The sequence below is a fragment of the Neopsephotus bourkii genome, unplaced genomic scaffold, assembly GCF_033783945.1.
Source record: "Neopsephotus bourkii isolate Nb327-2 ecotype Australia unplaced genomic scaffold, CSIRO-AGI_Nbou_v1 NB_1615, whole genome shotgun sequence".
NCBI lineage: Eukaryota > Metazoa > Chordata > Aves > Psittaciformes > Psittacidae > Neopsephotus > Neopsephotus bourkii.
This window is the reverse complement of record NW_026902090.1, coordinates 4,333,758-4,353,231: the sequence shown is the minus strand read 5'-3', so window position 1 is coordinate 4,353,231 and position 19,474 is coordinate 4,333,758. Positions and strand designations below refer to the sequence as shown.

The following is a 19,474-nucleotide window of genomic DNA, read 5'->3' as shown; positions in this document are numbered from 1 at the left end:
TCTAGTCCATCTTCTGTACTCTAATTTGAAATTATTAGCAGCTCAGAAATCCACTTGAATGTGTAGTTTTGTAAACCATTAATAACTTTAGGATATTCCCATTGAGTCTTAACATGAAATAAAACAATAAAAGAATCACGGGACCTTTATTTCATTCTCCAACAGTTCTGTTTTACTTTGATAAATAAAACTTTCCTACAAAAATATACTTATTTTAGTATATTCTCACACTGCCACCCAGGCTGAGTTTCATGACTCTCAGCAACGTCACACAGTGTTGATAACTTCATGGGACCACTGCTGTGCTGTGCCCGAATGAGTCAGTTTTCCATTTTCAAAGTAGCTTTGCTAATTTCCTGCAACCACACATTTCTCATATAAAACTTGCCTTACTTCCTGAGGTTTGTCATGGCCCTACCTCAGAGCCATAGTTGGCTCTGATACAACTCTGAGGCAAAAAGACCTATCATCTTCAACTCCTGTTTCCAATCACCTGACCTAAATGATTCTGTAGATATAAGGGCTTTCTTTGCAGAACCTCTTTGTTTGTTGCTCCTCTGCAATAAAGCTGGAAGAGTCAGTCCAGTTTTAGCTGCACCCTGCATTTGATTTTTATTATGTGTATCCTGCTGATAGTTGAGATTATCCAGGCTATTCCTTTTCCTTCCATTTTATGGACCAGTAAATCCTTTTTGTTACACTGGAAATGTGCAGAGTTTCATTTTTATTTTAATGAACTGCTGCTGGGGGAGTCCTTCCCTTTTTGAACCCAATCACTTTGTCAGCTTGATTAGTCAAATTGCTGGTGAATCTATTTCTTTCCTCCATAATCATGAGTGTAGTTGAATTATTAAACATCTCTTTGCCCTACACGCAAGCAGGGTTCGAAAGCTGAAGGAGAGCATCACCCACAATGATTAGTAGTATAGTAGTTCAGAGAGCCCTCTTCAGATGGAAGAGGCTCCTAAATTGAAATTCTGCATCATTCAAGAATGACTATCTCTGTCTGCCTTGCCATAAAAGAAGATTCGATTGAAAATAATTTCAGTGTATTGGTGGTTGCTGCAATAACAGCCCCAACTGTTGTTTTCATGCTCAGAGAGCTACCAGCGCATCAGTGCTTTACCTGATTATTTTGCTGTACACTGTCTTCTCCTTCCACCAAAGCAGGGACCTTTCACATCTCAGGTGGCTATCTTCCCAGAAATAATCTGATCCTTCCAATGTTTTGCCAACAAATTCCATTCAGAAGCCTTTCTGAAAAGTTTTGCTTTGGCAGGTTGGCATTTTCTAAAGTGAAAATATGTGTCTGAAACATTTCCAAGTTGACTGAATTGAGTTTCAGTTTTATCCGTGAGCTTTCAATGTGTTTGGGGCTTGTTTTTATTTTGGTGTTTTGGGGTTTTTTGTTTGCTTGCTTGTTTTTCCCAACCACCCCTTCTAGGCAGAAGCACAAGTGTCTGAAATAATGAAGATTGTTGAGGCATTGACTGTACATATGTCAAAGATGCTCTTCAAGGCCTCTCCAGGACTCCTGGAGAACTTAGGAGTTGACAGGTGAAATTCACACCACGAACCTACTCAACTGACTGGAAAAGTGGAATTTCTGTTTTATGAGGAATTTGATATTTCTGAAACTGTAGTGTAAAACATGATAGCAACTGTGAAAGTTGTCACTAAATTGATGTTGTCATTCAGCCAGCCAGTTGGTTGTGAAGGTTGGACATGTCCTCAGAAGATGTTTAGATTTGGTCCAGAAACTGTCATCTGATATAAAGTATTCTTAGGGAAAATATTATTTTCAATGAAAAAATGTACTAGGACACATCATATTCTTGTATGGGTGGGACAATAACAGGAGGTCTTCATCTTGGTAACAGGTAAGGCAGTACCTGCCACATTCAGGACCTGTGCTAGTGCTACAGTGAACCCTTTAAATATTCTGTGGAAGAGCTGTCTGGGTGAATGCTATACGGCACTTGTCTTCCTAGGCTGGAGGCAGGGCCAACTCCAGCTATGGGGGAATTGGGCTATTACTGAGAGTGCCACTGAGACAGCATTACATGTATCATCGCCTCTCTGCTTAACATGCTGCTGTCCTGGAAAGCTGAACTGTGTCTGACAGGCACAGGAGCAATAATAAATCCTCATGGGACACATGCATGATAACCCATTCCTGTAGCACACAAGGTTGTTCACATTTTGTTCCTGTGCTGCAGCAATTAGAAATGGGAAGTCTGACTTGTCAGCAGCTTGCCTAAACACTCCAGCTCTGCCTTCGCTGCTTTCTGTGGTGTGGTCTGGTTCCAGTCCTTCAACAGTAGGGCAGGAATATGTCAGTTTTGACAATGTGACTGAGCAGCCTTTGGGCTGGCTGTGTAGGGATGCATCAGTGAACTTTCTCCCTTGGGCACCTGATACTTTTCTCATTTGATTGACATGCTTCTGCTGAAGCTGGTATGAGAAGTGTTTGCTTTCAAAATAAGTGGAGCAAATTCTAATTTGTCTGGAATGGGCCCTCCTGTTAAATGTTAAACTGACCTTTTCAAGAGAAATTTACTTGATAATTCTAAGTGAAGCCCTGCTTTAAGCTAGACCTGTCACTACAACATGATTAAATTCACTTAAATGTACATCAGTTGCACATGGAAATTATTAATGGAAATTGAAATCAGCCTAAATGGTAACCATAAATTTTAAAACAGGGGGAAGAGGATGGCGATAGAAAAAACCCACAAATGATGTGAAGGTTAAGGTGCCTTATTCACCCAAAGATTATATGGGCTGAACAAGGAACTTTATTTTGAAGCAGTGAAAAAATTGCTGTCATCTTTTTTGTGTGTATTTACAGAGCTCTAATTCTAATCCACCAAAGAACCATAGAATAGCTAGGGTTGGAAAGGACCTTAAGATCATCAAATTCCAACCCCAATTCAGTGCCTTTTTGGCAGGGGTTTGATCTGTGAAGACTTTAATGAACTGGTCACAGTTCCTGGTCTTATTTCACCTGCTACTGGACCTTTAAGCAACAAATCCTCAGGTTTCTGGCAGTCTGATAAATGGTGCAGGAATGTGTGTGTAGATAGTGCTGAAAGTGGGATTTTGGGCATACCTGTGGTATAGGAATGTCTGCTCCCCAGTTGATCGGCACATTTAAAATCTTGCGCCTGTTCTTGCCTCATTTCCCTTCCCCACCATCCAGCATGACAGTTCCAGTGACTGGCTATTGTGTCTGGCTGTTACTTAAAGTGTCTGTTGTAATTGGGCCCTAATAAATCAAAACTAAATTGACGACCTGCCACTTATGGGCATTTATCAGTGACTTTCCATCAAGCTGAAGGACAGGACTTGGCAGGCATCTTCCAGACAAATGTCCAGGGACATATGAAGGTTCTTTTTGAGGGTGTTGTCTTTATGTAGCTGCGTGAACTTTGTCGGTCAAAGTGCAAAATTGATCCTTTTGTAATTAATAACTCTTGTTCTACCAGACCTGGCTTCCACACAGGTGAATTAGCATGGCTTTTTCCAGCTGTTTCAGGATATAGACTATCATGTGGAGCTAAATAATGCTCCATAAATATAGCCAGGTAAGCTGAGAACTAGGAGCTAAGTAGGCTGCACTGCCCACAGCTTGTAAGTGAACACTAAAATCTCATGTGTGTCCAGTGTATGATGGATAATTTTCCTTTAATGCTACCTTCACTTGCTGTGATAACAATATGGGTGGGCACGTGTAATATATACCACCATGTGCCTGCTGTCCAGTATGGGACATGTACTGCAGCCTGTTTGAGTCCATTGCACTAGCAATTGCATGATTGGCTTAGCACAAAGCAGTAGTGTACCTGGAAATGATGGATTCTGGTGGATGTTGGTTGTGGTATTACATGTAAATTTGGGGGTTTATGTGGCTTTTGTGGTCATGTTTGAGATTTGGGGGTCAGTATAGCTGAAATTTGCTGACTTTCTGAGCATGCTGGATACCCTTTTTTAAAGGGAATTAGTGGTGGCTGAGGGTGATATGTATGTTATAAGAAGGTAGAAGGCCTTCACAGATTCTTGGCTGAATTCCTGTTGTAGTATTATTTTAATGACTGGATTATATAATTAATGTCTTCATGCACCCATAGCTTTGGAAAGACATTTATTTTCTAATTTTAATTCCAAATAAATTAAAACCAGATTCCTTGGCAGGGGGAGGGGGATTCTTCTGGTCGATTTCCATTTTATTATTTTTTTTATTACTCAGTTGAATATAAGTTCTGAGTAATGGGCGAATATGGCCCGTCAGAATTTTAGTATCAAGGAATCTTTTCAAAATGTTTCAATCTGCAATCTTTATTTTCTCACAAACAGAAAATATAATTAATACAAGATGTTTTTGCAGTGCAGGGCAAAATGATAGCTTGATCTTGTGCAGGATGTTTCTGATACGGAATTTATAGCTTAGCTTTAACTTTCTTTTATCATTTACCAGTAACATAAAAGAAAGATCTCACTTTATCTGTAGCTAGCACTGACTTAAAGATGATTTTCAAAATCAAAGAACCAGAAGAGCTGAGCTCTTTTCTAGACTATCAGCCTGCAGTTCCTCTATGCACAAATGTCTGTGTATCAGTTTGCTAATAAACTGTTTGAACACCTCACCTTGACCACATCTTGCTCTGTTCTTAGTGCATAGCACATGTTCCTGACCATCTTTTCTGCAGAGTGATTGGGAGCATGCATTCTCCTCAGGAGTAGGAAATTGTATTAATCTTCTGCTGTGTACTTCCATTTCATTTCTTGTAAAAATCCATCTTCTGCTACTGGAGTTGACCTAAGGTTAGATGTCAAAGGAACAAATTACTGTCACTTGCTTGATACCCCAAGAGTAGCTATAAATAGCAAGCTTTATGACCCCACTGATCCTTCAGATATAAAATGATAAACATGCTTCTACCAACCAAGAGGAAAAACTAAAGCTGTGTGGCTCTGGCTGGTGTATATTATTTGAAACGAACACAAACAGTATAGCTGTATCATTCTTATGGTCTCAAAAGGAAGAAAATAACACTTGTATTTGCCTGCTTCAAAGCATTAATTAGTGATTCTTGGGTAAAGTAATCCATATAATCCACTAGCAAAGCTTTTAAATCCAGCAACAACAAATTCTTAAGTGATGTGGTACAGTAACACTCTAGCTAAGAGCTTAGCCTATGCACTGCTAGGATGCGGAGAACTAATTGAAACCTTTTCAGTGGAACAATTTTCTGCTGGGAAATGCAGCATTAGTCAGATAAATCTTGACTGAAAATGTCAGAATGATTTGAAATTGAAAGTGTATTTTGTTTGATTTTTCTCCTTGTTTTATTTGAGCTTTTTCATGTGTGGTGACAGCCAGACTGTATTATAAAGTATTCAGTTGAATGGGTAACACTGGTGGTAGGGGGATGAAGCACTATGATTTTTTTGTCTTTTCCCTTAATCTCTTTTGCTGCATATTCTTATCCTGTTCAGATTTTGGGAATCATGCTAGTTTAAAGCAGGGAAAAAAGAATTGTTAATGTTGCCTAAGGGATGGTTATTCCATCTTCCAACTAACTTTAATATAAATTAATACATGAGGCAGATTCGTATCTGGTTTCAAAATGCTACTAGTCCTTGGGAATTGCTCCATTACAACAACTAAGGGGCTTGGACAACGATTTTGAAAATAGTGTCTTGGGCTGTCTGGATCTTTTAAGCTTTGTAGCTGTTGATTTGCACTGGCAGGCCAGAATGAAGATTGCATAATGTGTTGCAAATGCTTGCATGGTCTAAGCTAGAAAGCCTCTTCTGCAGGGTATGTACTGAAAGCCATAGAAAACCTGGAACATTTTTATGACACAATAAAACTCTTTCTTACTGTTAATTGGAGATTGGCTAAAACAGTTTTCTGGATGTATAACATGACTACGGATGCTAACATAGCTCTGCTGAGCTAGTATATCAAGTGTGCTCAGCCTGCTGTAACGGTGTATTATTTTTTTGCCTGGCAACACCCACCTTTTCAACAAAGCTGCAATGACCTCAGTGTTACGATGGGTTGGGGAGTGTAGGACCTGCATGGTTGTCTCGTCTCCCTGATTAATGGAAAAGTTTCCCGTTGCTCTGCCCTCAAGCTACAAAATCCATTAACCACCCTTTGGGGTGCCTGAAATTTATTCTGGCCATTACCATCAATTAGAAAGTTAATAGCGTGATGATTACTGGGCTACAGTCCTAGCTATTTGTGTGATTTACATCAGACTGGGGCGGAAATGGGAAAATGCAACATTCGACCACTTTATAAGCTAGAATTTGGTATTAAGGTTGCGATGACATCAGTATGCCCCATGTAAACGTACTGCAAGAAGAATAATTAGTCATTCTCAATTTGTCTAATTTTAAAGGCAGCTTTTAATTTAAATGTGGGGAAAAAGAACTTTAATATCCATCATAACTAAACTGAGATTTTTTTTGTTGATGGCTATAAGCCTTGAATAAGTGGACTTATGGGAATGGCTTCATTCTGAGTTGCAGTGTTGCCTGATGAAAGAAGGGTGGAAATTTGCATCCTAGCGATCTTGCTTGTTTTGACATACAAGTTAGGAGACAAGGAGATCTTCCAGGCAGGTGATTTTCCACTTGTAGTTCGCTGATCCCCAGAAATTTCCCTTTGGTACCAAAGAATAAGTTTGTTGCCAGTAAACTTTCATTCCTTTCTTCAGGGTCTGCTTCTTCATTGCAAATAATGCTGTGATGGCAAATGAAAAAAAAACCTGAAAAACAGTACTGTGGACTTAGGGAAGGAGAAAAAGCTTGCAGTGTACATATAGTCAGATGCACAAGCTTAAATAACCTATCAGCTTTTGCTGTATATTAGCTCTGAAAAATTTGTGGTCCTACTGGAGTTACTGATCCTTCCCATATACATTTGGCATTGTGGCACAATGTCTCTTAGAAAAAAACAGGAAAGATAGCACTACGGTTTCAGCCAGAACACCACTATTGCCTCTTGAGTCTTTAACTGAGAGGTTCATGTGGAAGTCTTGCTTTAATGGCTCTCCCTTTGTACTCTCTGCAGGGTTAGGATTAGGGATTAGGTTAGCATTGGATTAGAATAGTTAGAGTAGTTATGAGTGCTGGCATCCCTACACTCTTTTTGACTTCTGTCAGTGAAGGGCTGGAGATGAATCTTTCAGGTCGCAATAAGATAGGAAGCTGGTGGGGAGACTGGAGAGTCATCCTCTCTGATGCTCAAGCAGTGGATATGAACGCCCCAGTTCCTTCAGCTGACACTTTATCTTGTCCTCACTGGCAACAGCCAGTGTTGCTGAGTGTCTGTTAACCAGACAGAATATGCGTAGTAAGTCCACAGTTATTTTGCCACAAATGCAGACCTCTGTTCTAGATGTCCTATGTTCTTTCACAGAGCAAGTGGTCATTTAGCACAGCAGTATTTGAGAAGAGTTCCAGAATGTAGCTGTGGCCCCCAGAATGGGGTCATCCATAGCAAAATCCCTGGATTTACAGTCCATTCCTACAAAACATTGCCTAGAAAACACTTTTCAGGGCAGAGTCCAGTCAAATCTCAGTGTGTCAGTTTGCACAGTTTGCACACAGAGCTGGGAGTTGTACATTTGAAGTAAGAATCTTCATGTCTTGCATTCTGACAGTGAAGATCCTTCTGATTTCCTGGAAGGAGCTGCTTCCAAGCCAGCATGAGTTGATTGTTGATGCTGTCCAGTTCCATGTTTACAGTGCTACATCTCCATAGTAAATACTTTGGATTAACTGAAAGTGTGAACATGATCTGACCTCTGATCAGCAGGCACGCGAGTGGGGAAGCTGAATACGGGTTTTAACAACTGCCACAACCTTCTGTTCTTAGCCTGAGGGCAGGAGAAACCAGTGTACTGTACAGTAAAAAAGGTATTATTGGTCAAACAAGACAGGATAGACATCTAAAATTAAAGAATCAGTTAAGGGGTGTGTGTGTGTCAACAACAATGTTAAGTGCATTATTCCCATCTAATCCAAATTTGGTCCTTTATTCTGCTAAAGTATTCGATCTTGCTCTTTTCTTTGAGTATCCAACCTTTACACAGCAATTTCTCTGAAGCCTAAGGTTAAAAAAAACCCATCTGCACAATACAGCGGAATGCAACTTCTGCTGAAAAAGACAGTAGCATCAGAAACTGATGTAGTCTTTAATGTCAGCTTACAAGGGCAAGATGCCTCTGGATTCTTAAACATGAATGTTTGATCTGAGTTATGTTGGTCCATGGTTAGTTTGGTAAAATGGAAGGCTCTGAAGGGGTATTATGCAATGGGATATGTGTGTCATCAGAGCTGAAGCATTTAGATATGTCCACACAGGAGTTTTGGCTTTACCTTATTTTATTTTGATTCTTTACTTTTGATGTCTATGCCACAGACTCTCTCTTTCCTAGGTTTTCATTTTCAGTGAATTTACTAGGCGTTTCCAAGAACAACCTTGGTAAGCAACAGAGACTAGTTTGTTCTAAGGGTTGTTCACCGTAGAAATTACAGGTGTGACTAATCTCTGCCAAGAATACTATGCTTTAGCAGAATAGATGTGAGCTAGTATTTAGCAGTTCACAGAGGGAAAAGGTTTGTGTCATAGCACTGACAATAGAGATGTTCATAGGAGTGTGGATGGCTATGAAATGCTGAGATATACCTACAGCTTGCATCAACAGATGGAAGTTTTCTATGTGGCTACTATTTCTGGCAGGTCCTTTACTAAATATATGCAAATGGATGGATGGTTGTTACTTTGGATATGATAGAGACAGAAGAACAGGTATTCTCTGCTTAGGATGCTAACTTGAGTTGCAGTCAACTGAAATAGCAGTGAAGGCAGGTTACCCAAATTTGGGTTTCTTCAATCGTTACTTTAAGGAGAAATAAACAAATTATCTGGGTCATCTACAGATAACCCCTCCTGGCCTCCCATCCCTCTATTTCCTTTCTTTCTGATTTGAGTAAGGTTTTGAATAAATATCCAATGCAGTATGTAAACTCTGAATTGAATGATAAAATACAAACTGCTTCTCCTGTATGTCATATCTTTTAAATTATTTATAGTGATAATCAGCTGAACTACATTAAGCCAAAATTGAAAAAAATTGAGTGTTTCTGTTCATTTAGAGTACTCCAAATAAAAGCTGATTAAAAAGGAGAAGAAAAAAAATTGAATTAATTTAACTGATTATGCAAAGAAATGTCAATTCCATAGTTTCCTATTGTTTCTTTGTAATTTTTTTTAGCCCTTCTTGTCCTCCAAGTAATTTTGATGGCTTCTGTAGGTGGGAAACTGTATTATGTGATGAGAAAATTCTTTCCGTAAGGGAAAAAAAAAATACAGACTTCAATAAACTCATCTAAAACCTCATAACTTCATTTCTAGCAAATTCTACAGTTGCAAACTGGAAGCAAAACATTTTGAAAGTGGAAGTTCAAGTCTGTTTCAAAATGTACCTATATTTAGTTTTGTATTTCTTCCTTTTGACACTGATATTAAGGCTCTTTCCAAGCCTTATTTGCACACACAAACCCTCAGCAAACTTATGCTGTCAGGATGGAGTGGGAAGTTAGTGAAGCCTGAGGGGACTTGCATTTGGCTTTGTCAGAGACTTCCTTCAAACATAAGATTAATTATCTAGTCTTTCCCTCTGTTTCCCCTATCTAGAAAGTGGGAACACTAATACTTGCCAACCTGCTGAGGGCCTCATGGGAAAAAAAAATCATCAGAAATACATTCACTTAGGGAGCGAGACATGTGGATCCCTTGAGTTTTGAAGTCTCTCTTTTTTTTCTTTACCCTGGAGATGTCTTTAAAAGTTAATTTCAACCTCCCAGGCTAAATTTGAAGTGTTTTAGTGCTGTGACATGTGCAGTGCCATTACAGGCATTTAAAGAAATGCTAACTGACTCTTGGGCTTGTCACTGCTGTCAGAATGCTTAGCGCTGCCCCCTCGAACCAAAATCAGGAAGGCAAAAAAGCCTCCCTAAATTAGCTCTGCTTTAGCTTAATCCATGCTTAAAGCAAATGAGCTATAGCTAAAAATCAGCCAAGCCTCATTAATAAAGTAAGAAGAGGCCAAGGAAGGCATGAAGAAACAGTACGGCTGGTCCCAAGCTGCAGAAAGGCCTTTGGCAGAGGCCTGGGCTGCTCAGTGGGATGCAGAAGGTTTAAAAAAAGTCCTCTTTCCTGTCTTAAAAAGTGTGTCATTCCAAGTGTGACTTCAGGACAGAAATGTGTACAAATGAGGACAAGGTCTTCCTCCTTGCTGCATGAAAACTGTGTCTAAGGGCACAGGGTTCACAGTGTTTACATCTTGCAATTGCTCTTCAACATGGAGACGTAAAACACCTTTCAAAATGTGTCAGCCTCTATGAGCTAAGTAAACAGGTTCCATTAGAAATGGGACAGACTTAGGGAATTATTTATACAATGAGTTAAGACAGTCACTGGTGAGAATCATCTAGGTGAAGCAAGGTAATTTGTAAAGCAAGAGTAGCTTTCTATGAAAATAAAGAATAGGATAAAAAGTTCTCCCTGAGAGAAAGGCTGAGATCAGACATTGTTACCTTCTGGAAAAAAATATCAAGGTTATACGTGAAAGAGTTAAATCAAAACAGGCATCAGAACAAAAAGTGTTATCTATCAATGGCTTGTGAAAGGCTTAATAGGAAGGACATATAAAGTTAAATGGTTAGGTGTTGAAGAAGATTTTGACATTACTAGCTTTTGTGAAACATGGTGGCATGGCAAAAATCAATGGGAAACTTTAGTAGTTGGCTATAAAACCATAAAGGAAAGAGTTTCAATTTAAGTGGTGGGGGAATAGCAACTCAGCCTAGAAAGATTCCCTGAAACAAAGAATTCAGAAGTCAAAAAGAGGAGAGTAAGTGCAGCCTGTGACTCCACAGTTCTGCCTTCTGTGATCCGAAAGCCTTGCATCTAAAAATCTGCTCATGTAGAGATTAATACAATAGTAACTGGCAAACCTTGCTGGCCAGTCCATTTGGAGGCAAACCAGGTGGCAAACTCAGTTATGTGGGAGGGTGGAACAGATGATCTAATAATCATTGCAGTTTCTTAAAATACCTGGTGCCAGGGACGAATTAATGTGCATAAGGAGAACCAGGCTAGAGCCCATCTCTTCACACTGCTCCTGGTCACGACAGGCTGCCCTGCTCTGCTGCTCCATAACCACATCCCAGATGCTTCTGGTGCTGCCTCCCAGGGCTGGCTGCCACTTGGACAGCAGCTAGAGCAGCAAATTAAACTGTGGAGGAGGAAGAATGAGGACATGATACACTGACAGTCCTCTCATGGTGGAGGTGGGGGGACCAGTCACACTAATATATGAAAACCAGGGGTAATGGGTGGAAAAAGGAAAACAATAGTAAATGGTGCTAATTAAAATGATTGCTTCTTAATGAAGCTTCATCTGTTAACATGTCTTTCATGGGAAGAGAGCTGCACTCTAATAGGCAGGAGACATGATCTTGCACAGCTTAAAGTCTGCATGTGTTTTTCTCTTTTCTTGTTCGTCGAGTGTTCCAGAAAGGTATTGTTGCAAAAGAAACCTTGACCAAACAATCAACTGGTTGATTCTTCAAGTCTTCAGCTGCTTACGTAAAATAAGTACAGACAGCCTTAAATTTGTAACAAAGGAGAGTAAACTGCAGCTTGCTGGGGATTAATTTAATCGATATATTCCAACTGACAGTTGTCTGAATTTCAGTCTGCACTTCTTGAGAAAGATGAAAATTCCCATAGGGTACATGCTACTGGTTGATTCAGAATGCCTGTTATGATTGTGAAATATTGCTAGGAATGGATTGAGATATATTCGGGACAGTAGGTGGACTAATGGAATTCAGTGACTTTATTTAAAATGTGCGAAGTTTATTATAATACTGTAATAGAAATGTCATTTACCCTGATGGGAAGAGAGGGAAAAGCCCTGTCAATGAATAATAATGAAGTTATTTAAATGTCAACGTTCTTGCAAATAGTTTGTAAAATATAAATTATTCTACGTGTTTCCAGTTTTGTTTTAATTTATTGCTCGGGGAAGTCAGAGCTTCAGTCCCACAGTTTCTGTAGTTTTTTTATACTGTGAAATGAGTTAGTCATTATTAAAATATTGGGTGTTTGCAGAAATCAATCTGCTTTACTGAAAAAAACAAGGAGACTGATTCTAAACAGCTACTGGTAAAATCTGGGATTTAATGGAAGCAATTAGCACTAAAATGGTGGGGCAGGTCTGAAGTTCAGAATTGAGACTAAATACCCTGTTTCTGAATATTATTCTTTTACAAAGTATCGTCTGTGTTTCAGCAACATCCACAATGTGCTAATAACATCTTCTTCCATATTTAGACTTCCACATATACCAAATCTCTCTGCAGACCTTCCTATTTCAAACTCCTCTGGACTTATTTTGACTTAGCCTGTAACTGTAGCAAACCAAAATGAAACAATTTACACAGGGGTTTAAACTAATTTGAAGAAACATGTATAAACACCCCATTCCCCTAAACAATTTCAGAAACCACCGCAACATGCATGTCTACAGAAGAGCTAATAAGGTAGGGCTTACTGTTCAGTCATTACACATAGTTATTTCAGTAGCTGTGGCTTTTTGGCAGATGATTCAGAAAGTTTGGAGTTTTATTTTTATGTTTTCAGCTCTACAGGTCTTGGGTTTAGTCCTTACATATGATTTACCCAGGTATTTGCTTGCTCTGCTGGTGTTATACAGATGCACTGAAACTGAGTTCTCTCTGTAGAGCTTCAGAGAAGCAGCCTATTACACAAGGTGTGGGTGATGTTGGCTGATACATATCCATCCCACTTCAGATAAATGGGATTGAATTTGCTGATGTTGTTAGTGCCTGCACCCTGCCGAGGTGCATCTGTCTTTTGCAATGCTTTCAGGTTAGGCTGGCTTCCTGGATCACTAAATGGCTGTGGCATTTTCCTGGGTTAGGAGTCTCCTGCTGTTTTATACACACATTTAATAAGACAAATTAAGAGCTCATTATCTAAGGGCTGCTAATCAATGCTTGTATACGTATATACACACACACATGTGTATATATATATATATACACTCATATATATACATGAGTAAGGTGAATGCAGGTTGGTGATACTCCTTGGACTGGATACCAACAGAGGCTTCATGTACACAATGTTTTGGTCAATAGAGTTCTTTCATTTGAGTGCTGTGTGTGTGTATTTTCACCATTTTTTTAATTAATTTATTTTTTTTTTGTTAAAACTCTTCTAGATGACTTTCTGCTCTAACTAGGCAGGTAGAAGGACTGGCTATTGCTAGTTTAGAAGTGATATAGAGAGTAAGATCTGTTAGTAGCTTCGATTGCTTGTGTATTTGTTCATCTGCAAAACAAAGATGTTTTTCTAAGCTTTCCAATCGTTCAGTTGCTTTTATAGATGTTGACAGAAGCACACATTTCCATCTGTATGTGACATTGCCTGTAAATAAACCTATGAATGCAAAATAATTGCCTAGAGATTTGAAGGAAGAAATGGAAGGCAATTCTGACTAAGATTAGCATTTTCAATAGTCCTTTGACATCTGACTGTGCTGTGGCAGCGACACTGGCTACTTTTCTTTAACGATTTCAAAGCAAGTTGTTTTTTTTTTTGTGTGTCAGATTTTCTTCACTCCTGTCTCCCTTTGAAGGGTCCCATTTTAAAATCACTATCACTGGTGTAAAGAAGAGCTTCATCATTTCATTAATTTTTTTTTTCCTAGCTTGGCAGGTCAGACTTAGTCTTTAAAAGCCTTACATGTCTTTATCAGCCCAAACATCACAAAGGATAAATTTTGTTTTTTTGGCAGGCCACAGTGGAAATACCAATTTCTGAGAAGGCTGGGTTGTGAGGTTGAGAGGTAACCAAAGTGAACCAGCAGTCCTTGGTAGGGCTGTGTTCAGCATCCTGATGTGGCTCCCTTTACCTGAACACTGGAACATCTCTGTTACCCAGATTTATATAAATTTTCTGCAGTTTGTGGATACCAAGTGTACTGATTTGGGCTGATTATCTAAATCCCCTGGTTATTAGGACATAATTCAGGCAAGCACGAGTTTCATAATGAACAAAACCTCTGCTAGTAATTGATCTTGGTTCCAGTCACATGTTAAGAGTAGATGCTACAGGAAGTCTTCACAGCCTTGCTTGTTTTGTTCTTCCCCAAGGCATGTATCCAGTGTCTCTGTGGACTACCCTTGTATCAGAAATATATAATTTTCTCTCCTGAAGGGTGGCTCTTGAAGCAAGAGTAAAGGAGAAGTGTCCATACTGTCTGCTACTCCATGTGAAAAAGCCTTATAAATTGTAGGTGTAATGCTCACGTAGTTAGGTTTTCAAATGGATGTCAGTGTTTTTCACAGAAACTGAATCCGAATTTCACTGCAAAATCAGCTGGAGCAACTACTATAGAATATGCTGAGAAAAGACTCTTAACAAAATTAGTCTAATCTTGGAGTGTACAATGAGCTGATAACTTTAATAGCTTGCTGTCTGCTATTTGGCTTTTCTGACAATCATCATTTTCTATACACAAAATTTGGCATTTCTTATTGTACATATTTATTTTAAAATGCTTTGGGATGATGCTGGTTTAATTTTTCCTAATCTAATTTAAATGCAAATTATAAGCACTCACATGATTCTGTGTGTATATAATTAAGTATCATTATATACTACATGAATCATTCAAAAAGCTCTAGAGAGCCATTCTGCTATGTAAAGCATGACTTATGTTGAAAAGCTGCCAAATGACTTGTGGTTTTGTGATTAAGTGTTTGTACTTATGAAATCTCTATTTGAATTGCAGGTCAACAGATTATGGGACAACGTATGAGAAATTGAATGATAAAGTTGGTCTGAAGACTATTTTGAGCTACTTGTATGTTTGTCCAACAAACAAACGTAAGGTAGGTGATAATGTGGTTGGCTCATTTAGACTTTATGATGCAATTTAAGTCCTGGTGATCTCTCATGTTTTCCTCAATATCTGTTACTGTCTAAATAGCTCAAAAGTCTCTCCTTCTGCCTCCCTCCTGTTGAAACAATATGTAGCTTTATCAAAGAACAAGCCAGCTTGTAGCACCTATACTACCTACCAGTGTACTTTAGGGAATATATGTTAGCAAAAGATAGTCATTAAATGGATAGGTATCATGTGTTTAATTTTTTGCTTACCTTCTGGATGATGATGATTTTTTTGTCTGAAACTGAGAAAGACTCACTAAAATGGCAGAAATGCATCTACAGTGGCTAGATTCTATGTAACGTTATTTGTCATTTAAGTGCTCCCAATAGTGAACTGAACAGGATTTGACAAATTCCTGCAGAGAAAATGCCTTCAGAAGCCCATAAGGTTTTAATCATGCAAGCACCCTACTGACTAACAATTTTCTAAGAATTTATAATGCTGACATAGTCATAAAAAGAATTTGATGCCGCCTTTGAAATACGGTTTTGACAAAATTTTTCTTATTTTGAGGTTTACAGTAGGAAGTGCTGAAGCACAGTTCATAATGATGGTGAAGACTTGTTTTCTCACATGTGCTAGCAAACAGTATTGTTCTTAAAGGCTCTCTTTCACATGCTGTTTAAAAGAAAGAGTTAACTCCTCTTATTTGGTGATAGGTAATCATTGGTGTTGGTGTTTTGGTGTGAAAACTAAGAAGTAGTTTAAGTCATCTGAAAATACTAGCAATTGCGTTTCGGATTTCCTTATATGTTGGGCCAGAAAAAAAAGGAATGAAAATAAAACCAAAGCATGATTAAATAAATGATAGCGGTGCCACCGTTGTCTTATTGATTTCTTAGCTGTGAGGCTACAATGCACCCACAGGTGGTGGAAGGCCCAACACCAGTTCTTTACCAGAGGGAGTATCAACCTGGCTAGGGTAGTTTTCTCTCCTTGCTTTCTGTCTGAGTGGTTAGTTCAAGTTACTACAGGCAATCTAGAATTGCATCAGCAGAAAATGCTAGTGAATACTCATTTCTGAAAGAGGCTGGACAGCTGAGGTCACTATGATGCTGTTTTTTATAATATTGAGACATTTTTGTATTCTTTAAGATAGACTGTGAAAGAAAGAGGGAGCTGTCCTAACTAGAGAGAGGAGAATACTTAGCTTTGTTCTGTTGTAGGTCATATTTAAGCTTTTGCTCAAAAGAAAGGCACTTCTAGGCATTAGTCATTTGACCTGTTAAGAAATTGTTACCTGATGTCACCTGCTTTTCTCCAGTTGACTGTAAATGGAAGTCCATACCACCAGCTGAGAGGTAGTCACATCAGGGTATTCTTGATCCTCCTATCGATTCTCCCAGTTGAACCTTTGAATAATGTTTTGTCATAACCAAAGCAGCTTTGACTGATCGTAGAATCATATAATGGTTTGGGTTGAAAAGGACCTTAAGATCATCTAGTTCCAAACCCCTGCCATGGGCAGGGATGCCTTATACTAGAGCATGTTACCCAAGGCTCTGTCCAGCCTGGCCCTGAACACTGCCAGGGATGGAGCATTTACCAAGGATGTTCAGGGACTTTCATCCTTCCTCTGTTAAGTGATCATTTGTGAACAGTGGAACATAAAACTAGAGTGGACTTTTGTGATCATGCATTCCACTTTGCTACAGGCAGGTGCCTCTTGTGGTCCTAAGAAGACAGCTATCAAGTGCTCTCTTAATGGGTTGTAGCTGTGGGATTTCAGTCCTTACCTATTATGACGAATTCAGGTTTTGCTGGAAGACCCTTATTAAAAAAGAAATTAGCTACCACTTACCTTTGTAATGCCACTTGATTGATTCATCATACCTGCCTACATTGCTAGGCAAACACGTGGAGAGATAAATGATTGTAATGAAAACAAACAAGAAACAGCATGGGTTCAAGTCTCCTGTTGAGTCAGATTAAATTGGGATTGAATGGTCCTAAATTAATGGAGAGATGTCATCTCATTGAAGCTGACCCCTGTTAAATTGTGAAGTTTTTCACTAGAAGCTGAAGAATGCAATTATCAGATCAGTCAAATATTCTTCAGGTTTGAGGTTTGAAATGTCAGTCTCTTGGCACAGAAACTGCAGTATGGAGGGTATATATGTAATTGTGCTTGGTTTTTGTTGGAGAGTAATAATACTGTTTTAGAAGTAAGAATGGTTTTAGTTAGCAAAATCTACATGATCCCTTATCTGTTGTGGTGCAGAGAAACCCAAGAAATGAAGGGATCTGCAAGCATGTTAAGCCATCATAAGTGCAGGCTGGCTTGAAAATCCCTCACCGCCTCTGGGTGCACATTCTTACTGCCTTCGCTGCACTGCCAGCCTTGTTTGTGTAGCCATCTGGTAAACTGGATTGAGGACTAACCTAGCTGACAACTAATACCCTTCCAGCTCAAAAAAACAGATGAAAGGAAAAAGCTTTCAAGTGGAAGGATGGAACTGCCTGTTTTGGCAGTAGACTGCACTAAAGTTGGCCTGTAATCAGTGTGAGACAGTGCCAAAGGAAAGCTGCAATACCTGGGATGAAAGGACTTGTGTAACTGCCTAAGATGCAATTTTCCAAAATTTATTTCAATGGAAGCAGAGTTAAGCTTTCAGGGAGAACTTTTTGAGGCCCTACTTATGCTGTCTACCTCTGTAGAACATCAGGCTATTCCTTGAATAAACATTTAGCTTTAGTCATCTGGCTAGTCCCCCATGTTTAAGAGGGCATGAGGAAGAGAGTGTAGAGCTGTATTGTATTTTCACATTAAAATACTTTCACAGTGAAAACAAAAATGCTACAACTCAGGGTCTTTACCCAGAAGCATGGGCAGATGATAAGTTGACTTGCAGCCACAAGGGCCAATAGTATCCTGGGGTGCATCAGGAGGAGTGTGACCAGCAGGATGAGAGAGGTGATCCTTCCACTCTACTTGACCCTGGGGAGGCTCCATCTGGAGAACTGTGTTCAGTTCTAGGCTCTTCAGTGCAAGACAGACAAGAAGCTACTGGAGACAGCCCAGTGATGGGCCACAGGGATGATCAGGGGCCTGAAACAGCTCCCTTATGAGGAGAGACTGTGGGAGCCGGCCTGTTTAGTCTAGAGAAGAGGAGACTGAGAGGGGATCTCCTTAACACATATAAATATCTCAAAGGCGGGTGCGGATGGTGCCAGACACTTTACAGTGGTGCCCAGCAACAGGCTGAGGAGCAATGACCATAAACTAAACCTGGCCACTGGCTGGGTGCGTAGCTGCAGCCATTCTTTGAAATCTATTTCTCAAGTACTATAAAATCCATGAATTTTATAACCCGCATACTGTCTGTCTGAGAGGTTTATACATTTCTGCAGTTAATACCAGGCCAGTGCTCCCAGTGTATCTTCCCTAAATATTTGTTACATGTGGCAAGCAATTTTTCTGACTGCACCTGCAGCCTTCAATGTTCTTTGTTCCATAAGGCATTCCTTAACATAAAGAAAAGGCCTTTTCACTTGAGGAAAAGAAATGGTGCATTTTTTTTATCCTGCAGTTATTGGACAAGAGACCTTGCTCCAAGTGATTCAAGGAGAGGGGGAATAAATAGCCTTTTAGCACATGCTTAACTTTTAGGAATAGTCCCATTGAAACAGAAGGTAAATGTTGAACTTTGCTGACTCAAGGCTGATTGCTTCTAAACTAAAAAACAAGTGTATCTTGTACATAGTCTTGTCTGTTCCTTCCAAAGCAGAGCAGTTGGAACAAGGAGCTGTAGAATACATGTAATGGGATTTATTCGAATAATTGATAGATTTGTTCATGAATTTCTGATTATTTTCACATTCTGAAAAAGAACACAGCAATGTGCATTGAATAAATTTAGTTGTAATTTATTTGCTGTTCTCCATCTAGAAAAAAAAATCTATAAATAGACAGGATTTGCAGAGGTTCTCACAGTCTATGAATGCCAATTTCTTTCTGAAAGCTTCTGACTTCCAGTTCTTTTATCTATTGAACAGAATTAAATCATTTAATGAGACATTGCAGGCAATGTCAGATTACAAAAGGGTGCTTTGAAAATAAAAATGAGAACAAAGTCAACTGTTATTTACAGTTTAAACTGATGACATATTGCTGTTGCTGGTATTTTCTGAATTACAGTATTTTCATATGGAAATTGCAGGAAACAGTAACATAGTGATGTATATGCCCTAGCAATAAGAGAGGTGGAAACCCTGTTTTTCAGTATTCGTTCTTTCTCTGAATTACTGTACTACATGGCTGTATGACTGATGACACAGACCAGGGGGATAAAAAAAATGTAACTCATGGATCTTGCCGAAGACACAGAGCCAGTCTGAGTATTTGTCAACAAGTCTCCAGGAGAAAGAATCCCCAATGTGCAATAAATCCCTAGGCTTAGGTA

At 39.2% G+C, this 19,474-nt stretch overlaps 1 protein-coding gene across 4 annotated transcripts in view; it reads left to right on the top strand.

The window, feature by feature from the left end:
• SORCS1 (sortilin related VPS10 domain containing receptor 1) overlaps positions 1-19,474 on the top strand; it is a 293,578-nt gene that overhangs the window by 106,855 nt on the left and 167,249 nt on the right. For all 4 annotated transcript variants that reach the window (XM_061372634.1, XM_061372633.1, XM_061372636.1 and 1 more), the window contains exon 3: positions 14,913-15,012. In XM_061372634.1, the coding sequence (XP_061228618.1) occupies positions 14,913-15,012 (100 nt within the window). The remainder of the gene's footprint in view (positions 1-14,912; positions 15,013-19,474) is intronic.